This window comes from Protomyctophum parallelum (genome assembly GCF_964188405.1).
Source record: "Protomyctophum parallelum genome assembly, chromosome: 8".
NCBI lineage: Eukaryota > Metazoa > Chordata > Actinopteri > Myctophiformes > Myctophidae > Protomyctophum > Protomyctophum parallelum.
In genome coordinates this window covers 41,837,977-41,856,994 of record NC_139703.1, presented here as the reverse complement: position 1 = coordinate 41,856,994, position 19,018 = coordinate 41,837,977, and the positions used below count along the sequence as shown (strand labels likewise).

General features: G+C 41.0%; 1 protein-coding gene across 1 annotated transcript; it reads right to left on the bottom strand.

Annotated features, from left to right (window-relative positions):
- Nucleotides 1-188: 188 nt before the first annotated feature.
- spdef (SAM pointed domain containing ets transcription factor) lies at nt 189-4,943 on the bottom strand (the record flags this gene model as incomplete). The annotated part of the gene is made up of 5 exons (XM_083770664.1): nt 189-1,043; nt 2,041-2,175; nt 2,360-2,407; nt 3,121-3,318; nt 4,358-4,943. The coding sequence occupies 5 exons, from the start codon at nt 4,941-4,943 to the stop codon at nt 865-867; spliced, it is 1,146 nt and encodes a 381-aa protein (XP_083626790.1). The 3' UTR covers nt 189-864.
- Between the last annotated feature and the right edge of the window lie 14,075 nt (nt 4,944-19,018).

Genomic DNA, 19,018 nt, shown 5'->3' with positions numbered 1-19,018 from the left:
CTAATCATTAAGGAAAGTTCATGCATGTACTATGTAAACTCTTAATTTCCATTTCCCAGCCATTCAGTTTCAAAAATGTTTTTTATTTCTTTATTTGGGGACCCCCCAAAATAATTTGGTGACCCCCCCCCCCCCCCCACCAGTCAGATCACTGACTGATGAAAAAAGAAAACGGTATATGTTTTTGTACTTGGATGGCAGGCAGCCATGACCAAACCCAAGGTAAAGCACAACAATCTTGACCACATTCTGAAACTGGTTTTAAGTCAAACACAGCATAGATAGACAGTTCTCAAGCCTGCAGGCAAGACAACAAGTAGGTTGTAATAAAGGTAGCTGTGGGCAATGGGTGTTTCCTATAAGGGTGTGATATCAATCAGCTCTAACTGCAACAAGGTTAACTGCTGGTGTATGACGTTCAAAAGGAAATTAAGTATCATGTACAGTGTAATAGACAAAATAGACAGGCAGATCATGCAAATGACAAGGCAGTTCATTTATCTTTTTTTGTTTGTTTTTGCATTCTCTTTTTTATAATCTTTGGTTGCATCGTTCAGTATAGGCGGAATAAACCCAAAGAACACGTTATTATGTTGTCTTCTTATTTTGAGACCACATACGGGCATGACTTCAAAAGCGTACACGTCACCTGGCCGGCGCTGATATGCCAATGTTGGCAGTGGCAATGTGTACCAAGGAGGTTTGGTCAGTGCGTGTGTCTTGAGTCAGTTTTATGTTTAAACCCCGTACTCAGCTGAGCTTAGGTGTTCAAGTGCCTGGTCTGGTTAGTCTTTGGAGGCTCTTGGAGGCACCTCCACCTCCTCCTCTTCTTCTTCTCCTTGTTCATCTTCCTCCACCGTGACCTCATATGGGGTGAACGAACTGGTAGACAAGTCTCTGAGAGACGTCCGGTTTGCGAATTATGCCCTTCTTGTAGTACTGACGTATGGAGCGACTCAGCTTGTCGTAGTTCATGGCTGGACGGTTCTTTCTCAGCCCCCACAGTCTGGCCACGTGAGCCGAGTCTTCTATTTTGAAAATACCTGATGGACACAACAAACACACACACATTTTAACAAGTTATTTATCTCCACATAAAAGAGAAACATACAGGGACACAAATATTATAGGCTATACCGGTAGGTGCAGTAAAGTTACATTCACAAAATCATGGCAAGCACGCACGCACACACACGCAAACACACGCAAACACACACACACACACACACACACACACACACACACACACACACACACACACACACACACACGCACGCACGCACGCACGCACGCACTCACACACACACACACACACACACACACACACACACACACACACACACACACACACACACACACAATGTGGTGTGCCGTGTTGGCCATTTGGTGGGTGCATTTATCTAAAGTAACAAAGTCTTACATTGCCGTGAGTGCATTTACTTGCAAGAGTGTCCCTTTGTAAAAAACTGAAATATCACTATAACGTCCCACTAAGAGCACAGTTGGGTAGTGGAAGTCTGAATCATTCAGGGTTGATTGCGTTCAGCTCTAGACTAATCCGCAGAGTGCTGCCCTGTAGTTGGCTTCTCATGATTGCAGCTTGACACCACAGCTATGATTGTCACTCTGTGGATTCTTCTGTATACGTATACATGTATACGTGTCTATACTATAGCTTGTATAAGTGCCAGTACCTTTTTCTTTATTGAGCCAGCTCTGTGGATTGGTCTCTATACTATAGCATGTAAACGTGCCAGTACCTTTTTCTTTATTGAGCCAGCTCTGTGGATTGGTCTATACTATAGCATGTAAACGTGTATATACTATAGCATGTATATGTGTATATACTATAGCATGTAAACGTGTATATACTATAGCATGTATATGTGTATATACTATAGCATGTATATGTGTATATACTATAGCATGTAAACGTGTATATACTATAGCATGTATACGTGTCTATACTATAGCATGTAAACGTGTATATACTATAGCATGTATATGTGTCTATACTATAGCATGTAAACGTGCCAGTACCTTTTTCTTTATTGAGCCAGCGGATGCAACGTCCATAGTTGTGGGGCTTCAGTAGCAGCTCTCTGAGAAACTGCCACAGATGAATGGGCTGCCCTGAACAGGACGAATCTGCCTCTGACCACAGCTCCTCACTTCCTGCAGCCCAGACAGTATAGAGGACAGATTACCACACGGCACAGTGGGTAACCTTACTTTGCTCTTAATGCAGAGCCACTTACAGTAAGCAAGAACACCACATGGCAATACATCAATTACATAGAAATAGTCATCAAGAATCAGTGCACTAAGCACACTTAAGTAATCAAGTAATCAAGCCTACCTGTAATTTTAATGTCTGCAACAGGAAACCTCTCTTTCATCCAGGCAGCTGAAGAATGAACAAATTGAACAGATTATGAACAGAATAAATTATTATCGGATTATAAGAATTATAATTAGATTAACAAATTCCAAAAACTGATTAGAATTATTCCCATGACCTCTCACGCATGTGCACGCCCACACACACGCCTACACACACGCACGCACGTATGCGCATGCATGCACATGCATGAGTGGACACATGCGTGCGTGCGTGCGTGCGTGCGTGCGCGAGCGCACACACACACACACACACACACTCGGGCGGCGGTGGCTCAGGGGTAGAGTGCCTGGATGGTAACCGTGAGGTTGCCAGTTCGAACCCGGGCTCCCCCAGAGTTACTGTCGAAGTGTCCTTGAGCAAGACACTGAACCCCTAATTGCTCCTGATGTGCTAGTTGGTGCCTTGCATGGTTTCCGCTGCCATCGGTGTGTGAATGGGTGAATGTAATGTACAATCTCTGTAAAGCGCCTTGGATAAAGGCGCTATATAAATGCACCATTAAACCATTTACCACACACACACACACACACGCACACGCACACGCGCACACACACACACACACACACACACACACACACACACACACACACACACACACACACACACAATGCAATGAATGCATATACTATACCTACTATGTATCACAACAATCACTATGATTATTTCGCATTGTTACTGTGCACACCAGACTACACTCCACAAGCATTGCCACAAACCTGACTTCCAGATGTCCAGGTGTGCATGCAGAGTGTCCCCACACTGGGGTGTGCGCTGGCGAAAGTCCTCTTCGCTCATGGCACACAGGTCCTTTCCTGTGAGCTCCTGAAAGGCCTTGCCGGCCTGGGGTAGTCTGTACAAATGTTCTGTCCACAGCAGCCACTTTTGGACATTCCCTGTGTTCCACTCTATAGGGTCTGGGGAGACAACAGCACACGCACGCACGCACGCACGCACACACACACACACACACACACACACACTGCACATTAGACAGGAGAATGGTGGGCAAAGCTCCAGCTGTATTTGCAGATTGCCCTCTATAACGTCATTGGGGGGCAGGGGGTGCCCATAGGCAAGAACATTTGCATATGGGAAATGTAAGTCAGTTAATGTCTCTATGTTTACTTCTAGGCTATGCTACTGTGTTTTTATTACTTTGAAATATAAGAGGATTACTAAACCTTTGAGTAAATCGTGATTCACAAAAGGGAAGGGTAGATAAGCTGTGTACATTTGGTTTTGGGAAGAAGTTCACTGTGACCTTTAACTTCTGAATTAGGAATACAGAGGATTGGGAGATGGAATGGGTTCATGACAGCTAAAAGCCACAGTACTTTTCATGTTTGTTTTTGCCAGTTGAAGGAACCTCGCCCTCAAGACTGTGTAAACGTCTATTGGCAGCACAGTACCATCAGTCTGTCAAAATTTGCAGGGAACTCCATGCAAAGGTCGGGATTAAACAGATCCTGGAGAGTGCAAACATTTGCGTTAGTGGGGACATTACTCAGGAGAGATCTGTCATCTTCTTTCTCTAGCCACACAAGTGGCATGTTGTTTTTGGGAGTAGAATACAGTCGCTTAATATAATCAATATTCCTGTACGTCCTGCATTAACGGACACCGCTTTTGGATGGTTTTGTAACAGACATCGAACAATTTGTTTGTACTGATATTTCACATGTCACAGTCCATTATGCAATATGTCTTAATTCAATTCCCTTAGTGTGGCTGCCTTTTCAAGGATGACTAACCCCTGCTATACCCACTGAATGAGCAAACAGTTAAACTTATATTGCTGGGGGGGGATACACCTTTAGCCTACCCTTAACTGTGTTTGAATTTAATTGTACATTGTATATAATAAACTCATCTAAAATAAAGACCTAAATAAATACTAGTGCTCATTAATAAATGATAAATATTCTAAATGATTTGTGGTGAAAGTCGTCTTACCAGGGGTAATATTGAGCAGCTTGCAGGCTGTCTCGATGTCTTTGAGCACCTCTCCCACCACCATAGTCTGCACCTGCTCCAGAGACCGCTCTTCCTCGGGCCCTTCCAAACCAGGCGAGAGACCCTGTTCTTGGCTGTCAATGACGGGGCATTGCTCAGGCTCCTCCCGCGACTCAGCCATGCGAGACATGGGTACAGCCAAGGCTTGGGAGGCCTCTGAAACCTTCACCAGCCAGGCAGCATCCTCAGTGAGGAGCATGTCAAAGCAGGAGAGATAGAGGCCCGGGAGGCCGCGCTCCAGAGTGTCCACGCACGGCTTGGTCTCTGCTATGTCCCAGGTTTCCCCAGAGTCCCTGCCCCGTTCCAGGATGGCTAGGGAGCCCTCTGTCAGCCCCAGGCGGGACCGGGTTCCTGCCGGGCCTGGAAGGCAGCGCTCCAGATCCTCCACGCATGGCTTGGTCTCTGCTATGTCCCAGGTTTCCCCAGAGTCCCTGTTCTGTTCCAGGACGGTTAGGGAGCCCTCTGTCAGTCCCAGCCGGGACCCATAATCTGCACCTTCTGATAAGATAATAACTGGATTTGACATACCTGAAACCTGAGGTGGGGGAGAGGGGGCAGAGACAGACAGATAGACAAACAGAGAATACTTAACATCTTATGTTCATTAAATTGTTCATTGCGAAATGCGAATATAATAAATAAAATTGGAGATATATAAGTGCCATTGTAGTTTAAGAATAAATCAGTGAGTCACTCCATTGGAGCTTCACACACTCTTTACACCTGTAAACTATAGTGACAATAAACTTGAAGAAGTTGAAGAAGAAGTAGGATGTAACATTTCAAGTACCTGTACGTACATAAAACAAGCACTTGGAACAAGGAGTGCACTACAGTCCGACCATAGTGACAAGGAGCTGTGTGCCCTTATAATGTTTACAGAGTACTTACGAAGACAAATATCTAACTCTACAAGTCTACATACAACTATAACTCATTTTTCTGATGGTATAAGAGCTGTTCCTCTGTGTAAATGGTAATTCTAATTGCTATATTTCTTACAATAACAATGAAGTACCTTAATTAAAAGCAATGCCCTGCTTTAAGTCAAAATTGTCATACCTTTTACAGCAATTCCTTTACATGCAATCCTGTAGGAACTAATCAACCAAAGGTTTCAGTATTGTAAGAAATTCCATCAGAGTAGAGCTCCTCTGAGGGGTGTACAACTGGGGTGAGACTGTGTTGGCTGAAGCTCTATAAATGAGCCCTTGACCAAATCGGGATACTGGGGAAATGACCCTTAAGAAAGTTACTGCACAGCAGTGCCATCAGGCATGGGGCAAAATGGATTTGAATGAGTCTCTTATTTGTGGGTCAGTGGCCCAGAATGGGCGACGTCTTGGGGGTAGTTGACTTGTATTGAAACCTGAACCAACTCTGCCGCCCGCCATGGCTTTCAAGGTGCCGTCTCGGCAGACCTCTGTCTCCACTATCAGCTGGAGTTTTTAATCAAAAAGAAGTTAGATAATGTGGAACAAAGTGCCCAAAATGTGTTACTTTGTCCAGGCCCGGCCAGACGTTGTTGTTTCATAAAGCTTAGATAAATATATGATATACTGGTAAGCCTACCTAGGTACATAGTGCCATCAATGCTTATTATAGAAATTATTTGGTCAACTTTTTCTCTTTTTAAGCCTGCATTTTTGTTCAGTGTAGTGTGTGCATTTCATCAAAGGTTACAGTTCTCGTCATCGGTAATTGCCGTCATAATAGTATATTTATTTATGGACGTCAGCTGTAACAGCCAGGTGTAAACTTGAATGAGCTCACACACACACACGGTGTACCTGCCACAGCTGGTATATGGGACAGAATATTGCTGCCACGTACCAGGTTATCAGCAGCTATATTGGTGGGCCTGGTGAAGGAAGTGTGCTTTCATAAAGCACATGTTCCAGCCAGGGCAGACACAGCTTTATTTGTCCGGAGGTTAAGAAAATATATAATAATAATAATAATCTGAGCCTCATAAAACTTGTTTGTCAAAATCCTCTATCCTCCTATTTTACCATGATCCATTTTGAGTTTACACAACTTTTTGAATTTCTGAGTGGAATACTTGCTGCTGTCAAACCACCAGTATGCCATTGCCAGCCATTGACATAAGCCTATCTTTAGACAACATCTTAAGAAACATTTTTATCAAATGTCTCCTAACCCCTATGTGAAAATTAAGTTATCCAAAAGAAGTTCCTCTTTCACTTATTTGTGCCTTAAACCCCCACAGTAAAACCTTCCCCTTTTCTCCCTTTTATGTCCCGGTTTCTCGCAAACCCACACTCCCATTCTCTGCAACAGAAGTCAGATTAAAAGCCAATGGTATCCCAGCCAGCCTCCTGTGTGTCAACTCTCTGTAACAGCTTGCGTTAAGCCCGTTAGCCTAGCAAATTTAGCCATATTACCTTTTCCTAAAAAAGGTAGGAGAGGAGAGGCCTGAAGAAAAAGAGGCAAACACACCCCCCATGGAGAGGGATTAAGACCCTGACTGATCTCTAAATGAGTTTGGTCAAGATGCTTATATTCATTTCAGGAGAATTAGAGCTTGCTCCATTTACTCAGCAAAGTCAGCCTTTGACACATAGTGAATGAAGGGCTCTCTCCAGCCAGGCATCCTGCCTGGTAACCATCTTTCGACTGCATTCTTGGTATCTGAGCATATGACTGAACAGGAGAAACTCTGTTATTTGAGTTATTTGTTTTGACACTGGAAAATCCTGAGTGTTCATTTAAAACAGAGAGAGTGACGATTGTGTGCTTCTCTCAGATATTGGCACATATTACCTGACTTAATTAAGAGCGGGCATTTTGTGCAAAGAGATGACACATTTGAAATGCCTTCAATTTCATTAGTAGCTTCCTTAGTTGTTTCTAGTGAGTGTCAGAAATACTAAAATGTTTCTCTTGATTGCTAAGTTAACTCTCTGAGTTAAATTAGCACTCAGGACTTTGCAGTATACTGTAGTCCCATGCACTATATGATGTGCTTGGTTAAATTCTTTGTTGCTATTGGTCATATAAGTTCCTGTGATGAGATGATCCAGAAGAACATTGGCACTGTGCATCATTTCATAGCTCCTAAACCTACCTGACAAAATACAGATGGGCAAGATTTGGAAAGACAAAGTCAAACTGCAGGCTCAAAAATGGAAATTCTTCCTCAAAGGTCTACTATAAGAACCTATTGATTAAGGTTCATAGATTCTAAGTTGAGTGTTTTGGTTATGATTAATGAGTAGTACTGTCTCTTGAGTCTTAATCAAAAAACCCAAAAGTCTGGCCTCAATTATGTTAAACCAGTATGTTTAACTTATAGCTGAAAAAAGGTAATCAGCGAGATGTGACAACATCTATTTAAATGGTCACCAAAATGTTCACAAAGCACTTTCCCCTTTGCTCGTCACAAGAAAAGGGCTTTGTTATTTGAGTTTGGAGTTAAAGAAGTGTATATAGGCAGGTGTGACTGTTTGCTATGTGCACAATGGCATATGGTTTAAAGAGAGTTTTTTGTTCTTTCTTTGTCATTGTTTCTCATGGGAAACTTGGAACAACTAAGGAAGCCATTGTTCCCATACGAAGGAAAAAGAAGGAGTTTCATATAGGGCTCCTTGTTTCATATAGGGCTCCTTTCATATAACTGCTCTTGGGAAGATACTATTTGCCAATGTTTGCTGTCTGAGAGAAATGTTGTGAGCAGCTATAACCTATTAGTCAATCTACCTTCATAGGCTGATTTTATTACAATACTGATGCAGCCAGGTGCAAAATATGACCTCTGTTCACATCATAAATGTATCAAATCAACTACTGCAGTCTTGTGCAGATGCAGAAGAGTGGCTGCATATTACTCATTATATCTACTCTTTACATGATTTAGAACATACATTTTCATTGGAAATATAAACATTTCCCTAGCAATGCTCCCCTCTCTAGATAAAATAATAACAAACATTGCATTTCATGAAGACAGAGGAGAGCTTTGGTTTGTGGAAAAATCATGTAACTGAAAATAAAATAGTGAAATATCTAATTTCTTTCTCATTCTCAACTTAATTTGATTCAGGAAATGTAATGTCTTTCCCAGGAGAGATTGGCAAAACGCCAGAGACCTGAGGACTTATTTGTGGACACTCTTGTGACAGTGTTTTCTGCTCAGGTGCAATGGCATTGGGCCAATATCCTACATTTCACCCAGGACTGTATTAAACTGTTTAGGGTTGGGTCTCCTGGCTTTTCAACCAATGCCCAAAATGTACATTTGGTCATTTGTATGTGTATTTCTTTATCAGCATCATATTGCTGTAATTTATATCAGTATGACATTAAAGTTACCATGGACAACCATGTTGTTACAATGTAATTTAAGTTTAAAAAGTTGACACTGACAGATGCATTATTCAAACAGTCCGAATAGCAAGGATGAAATTCTGCTTTTGAGTGCAAATCTGAAAAATAAACAAAAAGGAACATGGGTCTGTTTCCCACAGCTTTGTTTTATCATTTTCAGAAAATGTCAAATTATTTTTATCAATTGTTCTTCAAAAGACCCGTTATTTCTGCCACACAACATCACCATACGATGAAGTATAAATATGCTTAGTCAATCAAACTTTATTTATATAGGACATTTCATACAGCAAGTGCTTCACAGATCAAATAATAAAATATGGCAAAGCCTATTTTGGAAAATCAATTATATAAATTGGGGCAATGCCACATATGCCTTCATATATGTGTGTATTTTTTATAATTTACATTTTTTTCACAACAGAATAGAATAACTGATATGTTCAGCAGTATTTCACCTTTAGTGAATAGTGAATAATTGCATTAACAGGGTAGTTAGTAGCCTATAGTAAATTCTGAAAAACACTCACGAATTTGGCTCTTGTCATAATTTAGCTGCATGCCACGACATAAGATTTATTTTTGCAAGACCTGTAACATCTGTGGCAGTCACATATTTCCCAGATGCAGCAAGCAGAAAGTCATGTGTTACTTCGCTGTGTGACATACTCATATGTTATAATGGGGGGATTTGATCTTTGACTCCAGAGCATACCACTGTTATTGTACGACCGGTGAGTCATGTTTTTCAGTTAAGAAACAAAGTCAAAATTAGGCTTCAGTTTTCAGTAAAAGAATAGTCCATGCACCTGTAGCACCCTGGGCGAGCAGCCAAGATTATTTAGATAAGAAGAATCCACACCTCCCCCCCAAGCTCTAATCGCTGCTGAAATATATATATATAATATTAATTTAAAACCTAGACAGCTCTAGGTTTTTTCTTCTTTTTTCTTACTACTACTACTACTAATAATACTACTACTACTACTACTACTACTAATAATAATAATAATAATAATAATAATAATAATAATAACATTTTAGAATGGCTATAACAAGTTTCGAATTGGCATGAAAGTCATAATGCTAAAAAGTTTTGGACTAAGATTGGTGTAACATTCACTGACAGAGAGGTAGACTTCGGTACCGAAATGTTTTTGTTTTAGAAGAAAAGGAACAACACACACACACACACACACACACACACACACACACACACACACACACACACACACACACACACACACACACAGTAGGTATTGATTTATTCTTACCTGATGAATGACGCTCTGTGCTTTACCAGATCAGCCGCAGGCAGGGGTGAGGATGAGAGTTGATGATGGTAGCAGATGGGGTGAACCTGCCTGCTAATGATGATAACTCATCAAGTGACAGACCAGACCACAGGTCTCAGACCCTGGCGTTACCTGAAGGTTGGAGATCCAGCAGTGCAGCAGGCACCCCACAATTAATTTCCCACCCTGACAACTGTTGCACTGCTGTAGTCCCTAGCCAGAGGCCCGGGGAGTGTGGATGTGGGTTTGGACGCAGCCTCAAGCACAACTGCTAACTAACACTGTCAAGTGTCAGAAGGCACCTGCTACGGGTGTGTGCAAACTGAAAGGGACAGAGGGAGTAAGAGAGTGGAAGTGAATGTGTGAGCCAGGCTTAAGGAATTCAACATCCATTGACTGCATGTCACCTTTATAGGGTGGCCATGTTTACTTACGCACAGTCTCGCAGCGCGCGCTCTCGCCTGTGTGTGTGTGTGTGATGTGCTGTCAATATATGCAAATCTACCTCATGAGCGTGGTGTCTGTGGATGAGGAGGTTGTGGGGGTAGTGTGTGTGTGTGTGTGTGTGTGTGTGTGTGTGTGTGACATCAGCCTGACGTGCCATTTGTCTTACAGATTAACTCCAAACATCATCAAACACTTCCAGTATAGCCTCGGAAACCCAGACGTTTTTATTCCAGTTGACCCTCAGCCACATGATGTCAGCTATGATGTCTGTCTTTAGTTTCAATATAATAATACAAAATAATTCTGTTTTTCAAATTCAACCTGGGCAGTTAAGATTTTGGATTGATCACATTAGTTATACATTACATACAGTAGGTAAGTGCTTCATGGTGCATCTATTCAACTGAGCATAAAACAATTCAGTCATACTCTGTCCAGAGCTACAATTCATCTGTAATAATATCTGTACAAATATCATGAAACTAAAGGTGCTGTAATATTTTACGATAGTAATCATAACTCTAGAATGTTTGTTTGTTCAGTAACAGGGGTCTCCCCGTCTCTCCAACTCTTCAGTAAATTAATTTCATCCAACCCTAATTCAATCAGCAGACTGACAGCTGATTACAGCTGGAGCTGGTCCTGGGGCGCATATGAGTCCTGCGTGAACTAATGCATTGTTTCATATACAGTAGGCCTACAGTATAGTGTACAGACATTCAGTATGACACGGATGGTGTCCATCACTTGTAGGCAAAGCTGGGGAGATATCCTTGGATTCTAGACTAGTTTGCAGCTTAAATGGTGAGGTAAAGTTATCATGGTATGTTTAGATAACACTAAATAATTTGGCAATTCTAGGTGTTATACTTCAAATAATAACCAGTAAAATTAATACATTAAAATAAAGGTGACATATTTGTGAGTGTATCACATAGGCTTTACTGATTATTCCTTTGGATATTGTCATACTACTGACTCTGTTCCACGACTGCATGGGTTCAAGTATTCAGGTATGGTGTAGGAAAAACACAGTGGTAGGTGTGGGATTGTCAACCGTTGTTAACTGTGTATAACTGCTAAAGAAAATGCCCAAAAGCCAAAGCCAATTAATAGCCAAGCCACAAGGAACCTGAAACCAAATGCACTGTTTGTGGTTATATTGCCGTTGCCAATTCTGGTGTAATTAATAATGCAATGTCTGGCACAGAGGTTTGTATTGGTAACTTAGCATAATGGTATGGTGTGCTTTTTGGCTCTACTGTTGGTAGAAATGGGGCTGCCCATTCAAATTCAGTAGCCATGTCAAGTCACCAAATAGGCTATCTATGTCTCTAACAAATAAATCTGAAATAATTTATTTTGTTGTATAGGAGTAATAACTTTGAAACAGTTTAAACTTAAAATGGATAAGAAGAATATTATATAATTCTACTGTTAAATCCTTCTGGAAAAGTGCGAGGCCTCAGATGGCATTGCAGTAAATATACAGAAATATACAATATAGAATACAGTATCATAATCCATTGGGGGACATGAACTGAGCATTTTCAACAGGACTCAATGTATTGCTTGTATTGTTTACTTTCATTTGTGAAGCCAAAGTGACCTGTTGAAATCTACTGCTTCCTCTCTACACATCATGGATGGCATAATACTTATACTGTAGGAATGTATTGAGATCATGGGATTTTCTCTTCACATCAGAAGAGAGAACAGAGTGCCATTGTTCAAAACATGCTTCTCAAAAAAGCAAACAATAGTTTGAATACATTTCATCAAATCATGCCTTTTTGTTTGCACAGTAAGTCATTAAAAGGGGGCAATCTTTTGATAGCAGAGGATTGCACACTATTGTACAAATTGCATGGTTTCTTTCATTTCCAGGAAGAATTTAATTGTTTTGTTTTTCAAGGTAAGAGCTATGAGTTTGATATCATTGGCCACAGTTTGAATGGATAAATTGTGAGATACCGAGAGGGTGTGCCCAATTTGCGTCAAGACTTTTAGTGGCGGAGTGTTTGTATTGTGGACACACCAAATCAAACCAACAAACCAACCAACCAACTTCCTCTCATTGGCCAATTTTATATGAAATTTGATAGGAATGTGTGTGCTCAGCTGTGCTGGAGTATACATTGGATAATGTGTGCACACATATTGTTTGTCACTATATGAAATGATGACTCTTAGAAATGCAATTATAAATATTATACAGTTAACAATTAAATATTTCTTTATGGGACTATTTCTTTGACATATATTCATAGGAGGGGGGTGTTGTCCTGTTAGCTTAGTTTTGACTGCTTATTGTATTTTGTTTAGTCTGTTTTCTTATTTTTGTCATGTGTTTTCTTCTGCTTGAAGAGAGAGAGAGAGAGAGAGAGAGAGAGAGAGAGGAGGTCTCTCATCATAGAACCAGGGGGTACCTGGTTTGAACCCTGGTTCTTTGTGTTGAAGTGCTAGATGAATAGGTTGGTGGGTGGCGGGTGCCTTGTATGGTGTGTAACGCTCACTGTAAAACACTTTGGATGGCCCATTTACCATACTGAAATATCCAAGCACAGATTTATAGAAATCAAACTGAGTGTGACTTCACATTCGTCTAAGAAATTTGCATGGCAGTTTCCTCCAGCTATACACAGCCCTGACTCTGGAATAACGTTTCCATTGTGAGAGACAGAGGGCTTTAAAAGAAAGTGGATGACTTATGTTAACAACAAGCACCGTTACAAAAATACAAAAAAACAGAAATTGCATGTCTCAGATCTTTAGAGAATGTACTTTTTGTTAATGTTGACATGGGTAATGACAGAATAATTTTAGTCTTCACGAATATAAGCCTGCAGGCATTTTTCATAACACATGCGTATGACACATATGACACATTTCTTGAAACATGGACACAATGTCAAATCATTACAATATTATATTATAGCATAGCATAACATATTAGTGACTCATCTTGGTTAGAACAATTTCCACAACCGAGCCGACTGTAAAGGATATTATTGGAAGGGGACTTTTTTAATAAGAGGGAAGATTAAATACACTGTAATGTTTTATATCAAATTTAACTGAGGCTTAAAGTGTAGCTGTTAAGCCCTAACCACACCAAAGGGTCGAGACAGTTTTATCGTTGTCCCAGCGGTGTGATGTCCTGTTGCACGTTGATGCACATCGTCCCAAGTGATTCAACGCATGGAGGGTCACCATGCAACTCCTTGCAACCGTTTGGACCCAAGGAGTTGCATGGCGACCCTTTGGTGTGGTTAGGGATACTCTGGGAAAAACATTATTTATTGTCTCCACCAGGCCGAAGGCATGGGGGGAGAGTATGTTTTGCACTCCGTCCGTCCGTCCGTGTGTCCGTCCGTGTGTCCGTCCGTGTGTCCGTGAGCAGCTAATCTCGGCCACCGTTAACCCGGTCGATGCCAAATTTTGCACACACACTCCCTGGATGCCAACGATGAACCTCTGCCCCAAACTTTCCAGAACGGCCTGTTATAGCGCCACCAGGAGGCCGCTTTGTGCAAAACAAGTTTTTGCACAGTACACCTACAGATTTTGTCCAAACATCGCGCAAATTGGTACACAGTCTCTCTAGAGCCATTCAACGAAACCGGTCTTTCAGATTTCTCAGACTCCATCCTGATTGGTTAAGATTGGCTTCCAAAGTTCACAGGAGTGCTCAGTTTCAAACAAAATGCTGCAAATCATGAACACATCGCGTGATTTCCGTGATATTGTGCACGCACATTCCCACTAGGCCGAGGACGAAATGCCACATGAACAATTTCAACTCAGCCTCAAGGTGGCGCTATAACTGGCCGAAAAGTGTTTTTACCTCTAACTGCACGGATCTGTGGATAATTTACTTATGTTGCCCTTTTATCCAACCACCAGATGAAGGCAAGCTGCAATGTCCTACATTCCTATCCTGGTGGAGACCTGTGCCCAGAAGGGCACTTTTTCTAGTTGATATTGTGCCAGATGGTTTAGCATTTGTAAACCACATTTTTGATCTATCTTAAGTATGATTATTATAGCTACTATTTGAAAACAAGATTGTACATCCTTTCCCTACGACAACCTGAGCATATATAAATTATAATAATAATTGCGACCGCAAGTCGCATTTACTATGAAAACGTCCAACTGTAGAGTTGGACGTTTTCATAGTAAATGCGACCTGCTGGCCAATATTGATGACATCAAACCCTTAGATCTCCATATATGGATATATGTCAGAACCTGTTCTGACATTCCATAATGTTGATCCTTCCCCATCCATCCTTCCTCTTCGATGTCTCCCTATTGACTGATACCTGTCCATTCAAACTCTAGACTGGCCTAGTGGCCTGCCCCAAAGTTATTAGTGCAGCCGCCCAGCAGCCGGCGAAAACTAGAGTTCTGAACAGGCCCGAAGATTTAGGCCCGGCCCTACCCGGCCCTCATCAAACCCTGTACACTCAAGAGAATGATCCTGCTACCGCCCTTAGATCTCCATATAGGGAGCTGACCTGTTTTGACATGTACAATCAAGACATGCTCCTTATATGGCCAGTACAGACTTCATTCCATGTTGAACTGACCCCCCATGCCAAAACAGCAGTCTGCCGTCAATGAGGTGGATGCGTAGGGTGAGGTCGCTTCTCGCCTACTACTGGTAATTATTATTACATAATAGTTATTTAGATCAGTTCTCAAAATGTCTTATGTCAAGGACCTCTAAAAGTCAGTAAAAGTTTTTAATCAAGCCATACATATTTAGGCCTAACATAGGCTTTCTTCAGGGTAAGCAGGGAAAAAAAGGATTCTATAGATTAATCTGTCTGAACAGAGGTCCAACTTGATTGAACTCATTCAAACCCCAGTGACAGTGCCCCAAACCAAGTGGCACCCCTTGTGTAGTTACATCACAACCCAGTCATTCATAAAACATTCTCAGGAACTGTTGTGACATCAACATTCTTCCAGACAACTGCTGCCATTCCAATATTTGCACAAGATTTATTTCCTGATCCAACAGCTGTGAAGTACGTGCCACCAAGGACATTATGTCATTTTTGGAAATGGACAATGTTGCACAGATCAATTAACAAGCCCATTCCTTGAAACCTGGGGTTTACTCTGTGATGCAAGACCAACAGGAACTAATTTAGTGTTGTATGTAATTATAGCAGGACGACGTGAGATGGCATGGGAAATGCAGTGGGACATAGCGACGAAATGCATTCATATCTGAATGTGTGTGTGTATATGCATGCAAGAGTGCACAAGAAGATTTTCATTTTTGAGTTGTGTGAGTGTGTGTGTGTGTGTGTGTGTCCTCGCCCACAATTGTGTGTTTCTTTTCCTGCATCCGTAGGCATGTGTACTAACCCTTCTGAAAGTTTTGTGATGCTCAGGGAAATACCTCTACGATACATTGGGTTCACTTCACCTGACGTTTACAATGTCTGCAGGGGTCCCACCCAGACATAAAAAATGTCTAATCTAATCGCATTGATACTTTCCACTAGGCAGAAGGCACCCTATCAACCATATGCTTTATGGAAGCACAAGACAACTTCCTGTCTCAAACATTGTCTGATTGTTGTACTAGTACCCACCTTGGCCATCAATCCATCTCACAAGCATGACCAAAATGAGGTCCCTTTTGTATCAGTTACATTATACTGTATGTGTTTAATATGTACAATTAACACTCATTAACATTACATAAGAGTCTGTGTAATAAATGTACCAAATCTTGCCAAAAGACAGATGCTACTGTACGTTTGATTTGTCTATACCTGCTATTCTAGTGACAACAAGTGCTACAATCACTTGCCTTGCCTGGATAACTATGTTTCATGTCATTTCCCTGATCTTGCACTGTTAGGTTGTTCTGTAAGTGTTTCTACTAAATATGGAGGCCCATTTCTGCCAGTGTGATGGGGGCAAAATAATTATTTAAGTCATGCTGATGGTGTCTATACTGGACAATATGTTGGGCTATTATATTATCTTATTAGTACTAGCCTACTGTCTTTGCATCTCTTGCTCTCATGAAATATAACTTTAACTCCTATGTCCCTGTAGGCCTACACAAGATTTTAACAACCTTGATGGCTTGTCGAAATGACAGTTTCATTAACTCATTATTTTAGCGGAAATGGATATCCATATACTGTATGCCTAAATTGTTGAAAAGTAACAATAATAATAACAACAAAAATAAATAAATAATAATAATAAAAAAGGATGTGTATGTGTAACGACATTCTGGGGCAAACATTAGGCACATGTTGTGAGCTTGTAGATTGACTATCTTAAACAAAGATATCAATGTTCAGGGGGGAAAAGAAGACCAACTATAGAACCTTGGTCAAGTATTTAGACTAGTTAAGGTGGTTAAATTGCAACAACCAAAAAATACTCTTTTATACATAAATACATATTCTCAGCAGAAGACACTGCCCATCCCGGCACCTGCTCCATTCCTTCACTCTTTCAACTATCAAACAAGGTCTAATGTTTGAAGTGACAAAAATGATGGGCAGTTATCAAAGAAAACAATCCCTATTGACTCAAGTGCTATGGGCAGATCTGAGGTATGATAGGAGTTTGCACAATCTATGGTTGTGAGCTAAAGTCAATATTTGTCCCCAGTTACCATGTCACACAATGTCTGTGCAAACTTATACCAATACCCAGCTCAATTATCACCTCCTACATCGCATCGCACCGCATAAACACACATACACCTGTGCCACTGTACTCTCTCTCTTGAGGCCTTTGATATCTGAGAATAAGCCAAGCATCAATCTAGTTTATTTCAATTAAAACATCAACGTCATTTATCCCTACAGGCAAAGTTTAAATTTACATTTATATTTACCGGTATGTGTATTGTTTAGTAATAAATGAAGAAATGAATTCCAAGAAGAGATATACTGTATATCCATCCAGCATTTGTGAGAAAGTGGCATCGGCTCTTGATAAACAATACACTGACATTACACAATTAACATAAATGCTTGTACTGGATAAAAAGGAAAAAATAAAAACTAGCTGTATGAAATGTATTTAATTTCCCATGACAAAATGTTCAATGTGGCTGTTTACTTATCATTTACAGTACATGTGCCAATGAATGCACATTGCACAAGCAAGAACACATTGTTACGAAGGATGTACTGTATTCTCATTGGCTACTTGGGACTTACAGTTGTAAAGGCACTATGTACACATTCACAATCCTTTCCATAAGCTACTGTACCAAATAGATAACGGACAATCACATGCTTTCCATGAAAACAACGATGCATTACCTGCTTGCTTACAGATTGGAACACAATCCTTATCGCTTAAAGGGTCATTTAGAAGATTTGGAACACTTTCCTGGGGTCTTTATGTGTGTAATATGTGGTTTTAGATATTTTAGATTTTAGTAGTACACTGGGCTTAGTTCCTTCCTGGACTACAATTCACATATTGCTTTGGTGCACTGCTCCTCCTTGTCGATAGAGGGAGGGCTGTCTTAAGCCCAACACACACCGTCAGCTTAGCGGGTGCGCAGCGACGCGGCACAGGCGTTGCCGCAACGCCTGGAAAATAGAACAGTGGCGTATCGGAGCGTCAGGCGAGGCGTGAACGCGTGCCAGCGCGTGTCGGACGTCGCCGGTGTGGGATAGGTTCATTGAAAATAACAGAGGCGGCTGTTTTGACGCACGGCGTTCGCAGGCGTTGTGTGTTGGGCTTTTAGCGTTATTCAGTCTAATATTTTCGGTGGTGAGGTGACCACCGAACTACCTCCTCTCTCCACAGCCCTTCTCTCTGATTTATTTTTTATTATTAATCCATATTTAGAAAATTCCTCTAATCTGGTGTGCAGGTGATGACATGCACATTACATGCACAATATAATTACATTTTCTTTCTTTTAGTTATAATGGGCTTCGGTGGCAACGCGGGCCAAAACTTGTGTCCACCAGGTGGCACTGAATGAGTTAAACCAATTTGAATGAGTCAGTCAACCTGAATGTCCCATCCTTTAAAAAAAATCACACCCGTAGCAGGCAACAGTGCAGTTTCTGGCAAACAGCGCCCCTACTGGTACTCATTATATGATGCTCATAGTCACATAGGTGAACACGGACAAAGCTGTTCCTTGGAGTGGTTGCACCACTCAAAAGAAACAAAAAGAACTTGCAAATATGAACACGTCAGAACCTGTGGTTATAGTATCTTCAAGTTTTCCAGATAATCCTAACATGATAACATCCCATAAACATAACGAGCCAATGGTGATATATTTTCTGAATTCTGATATATTGAAGAAATGTTTCCCTGTAAGACACGTCAAGGTCATTCTATTTTTCCATAATGGTTTCATGGCATTGCCTAATGTTCTATGTATCAGTGTTATATTTCGGTCAGTTCAATATTAACCTCATAAACCCTATCTGGGGCGAACATTCTGCAAAAACAGATCTGCAAGCTCTGCAAAAACAGTAGATCCACA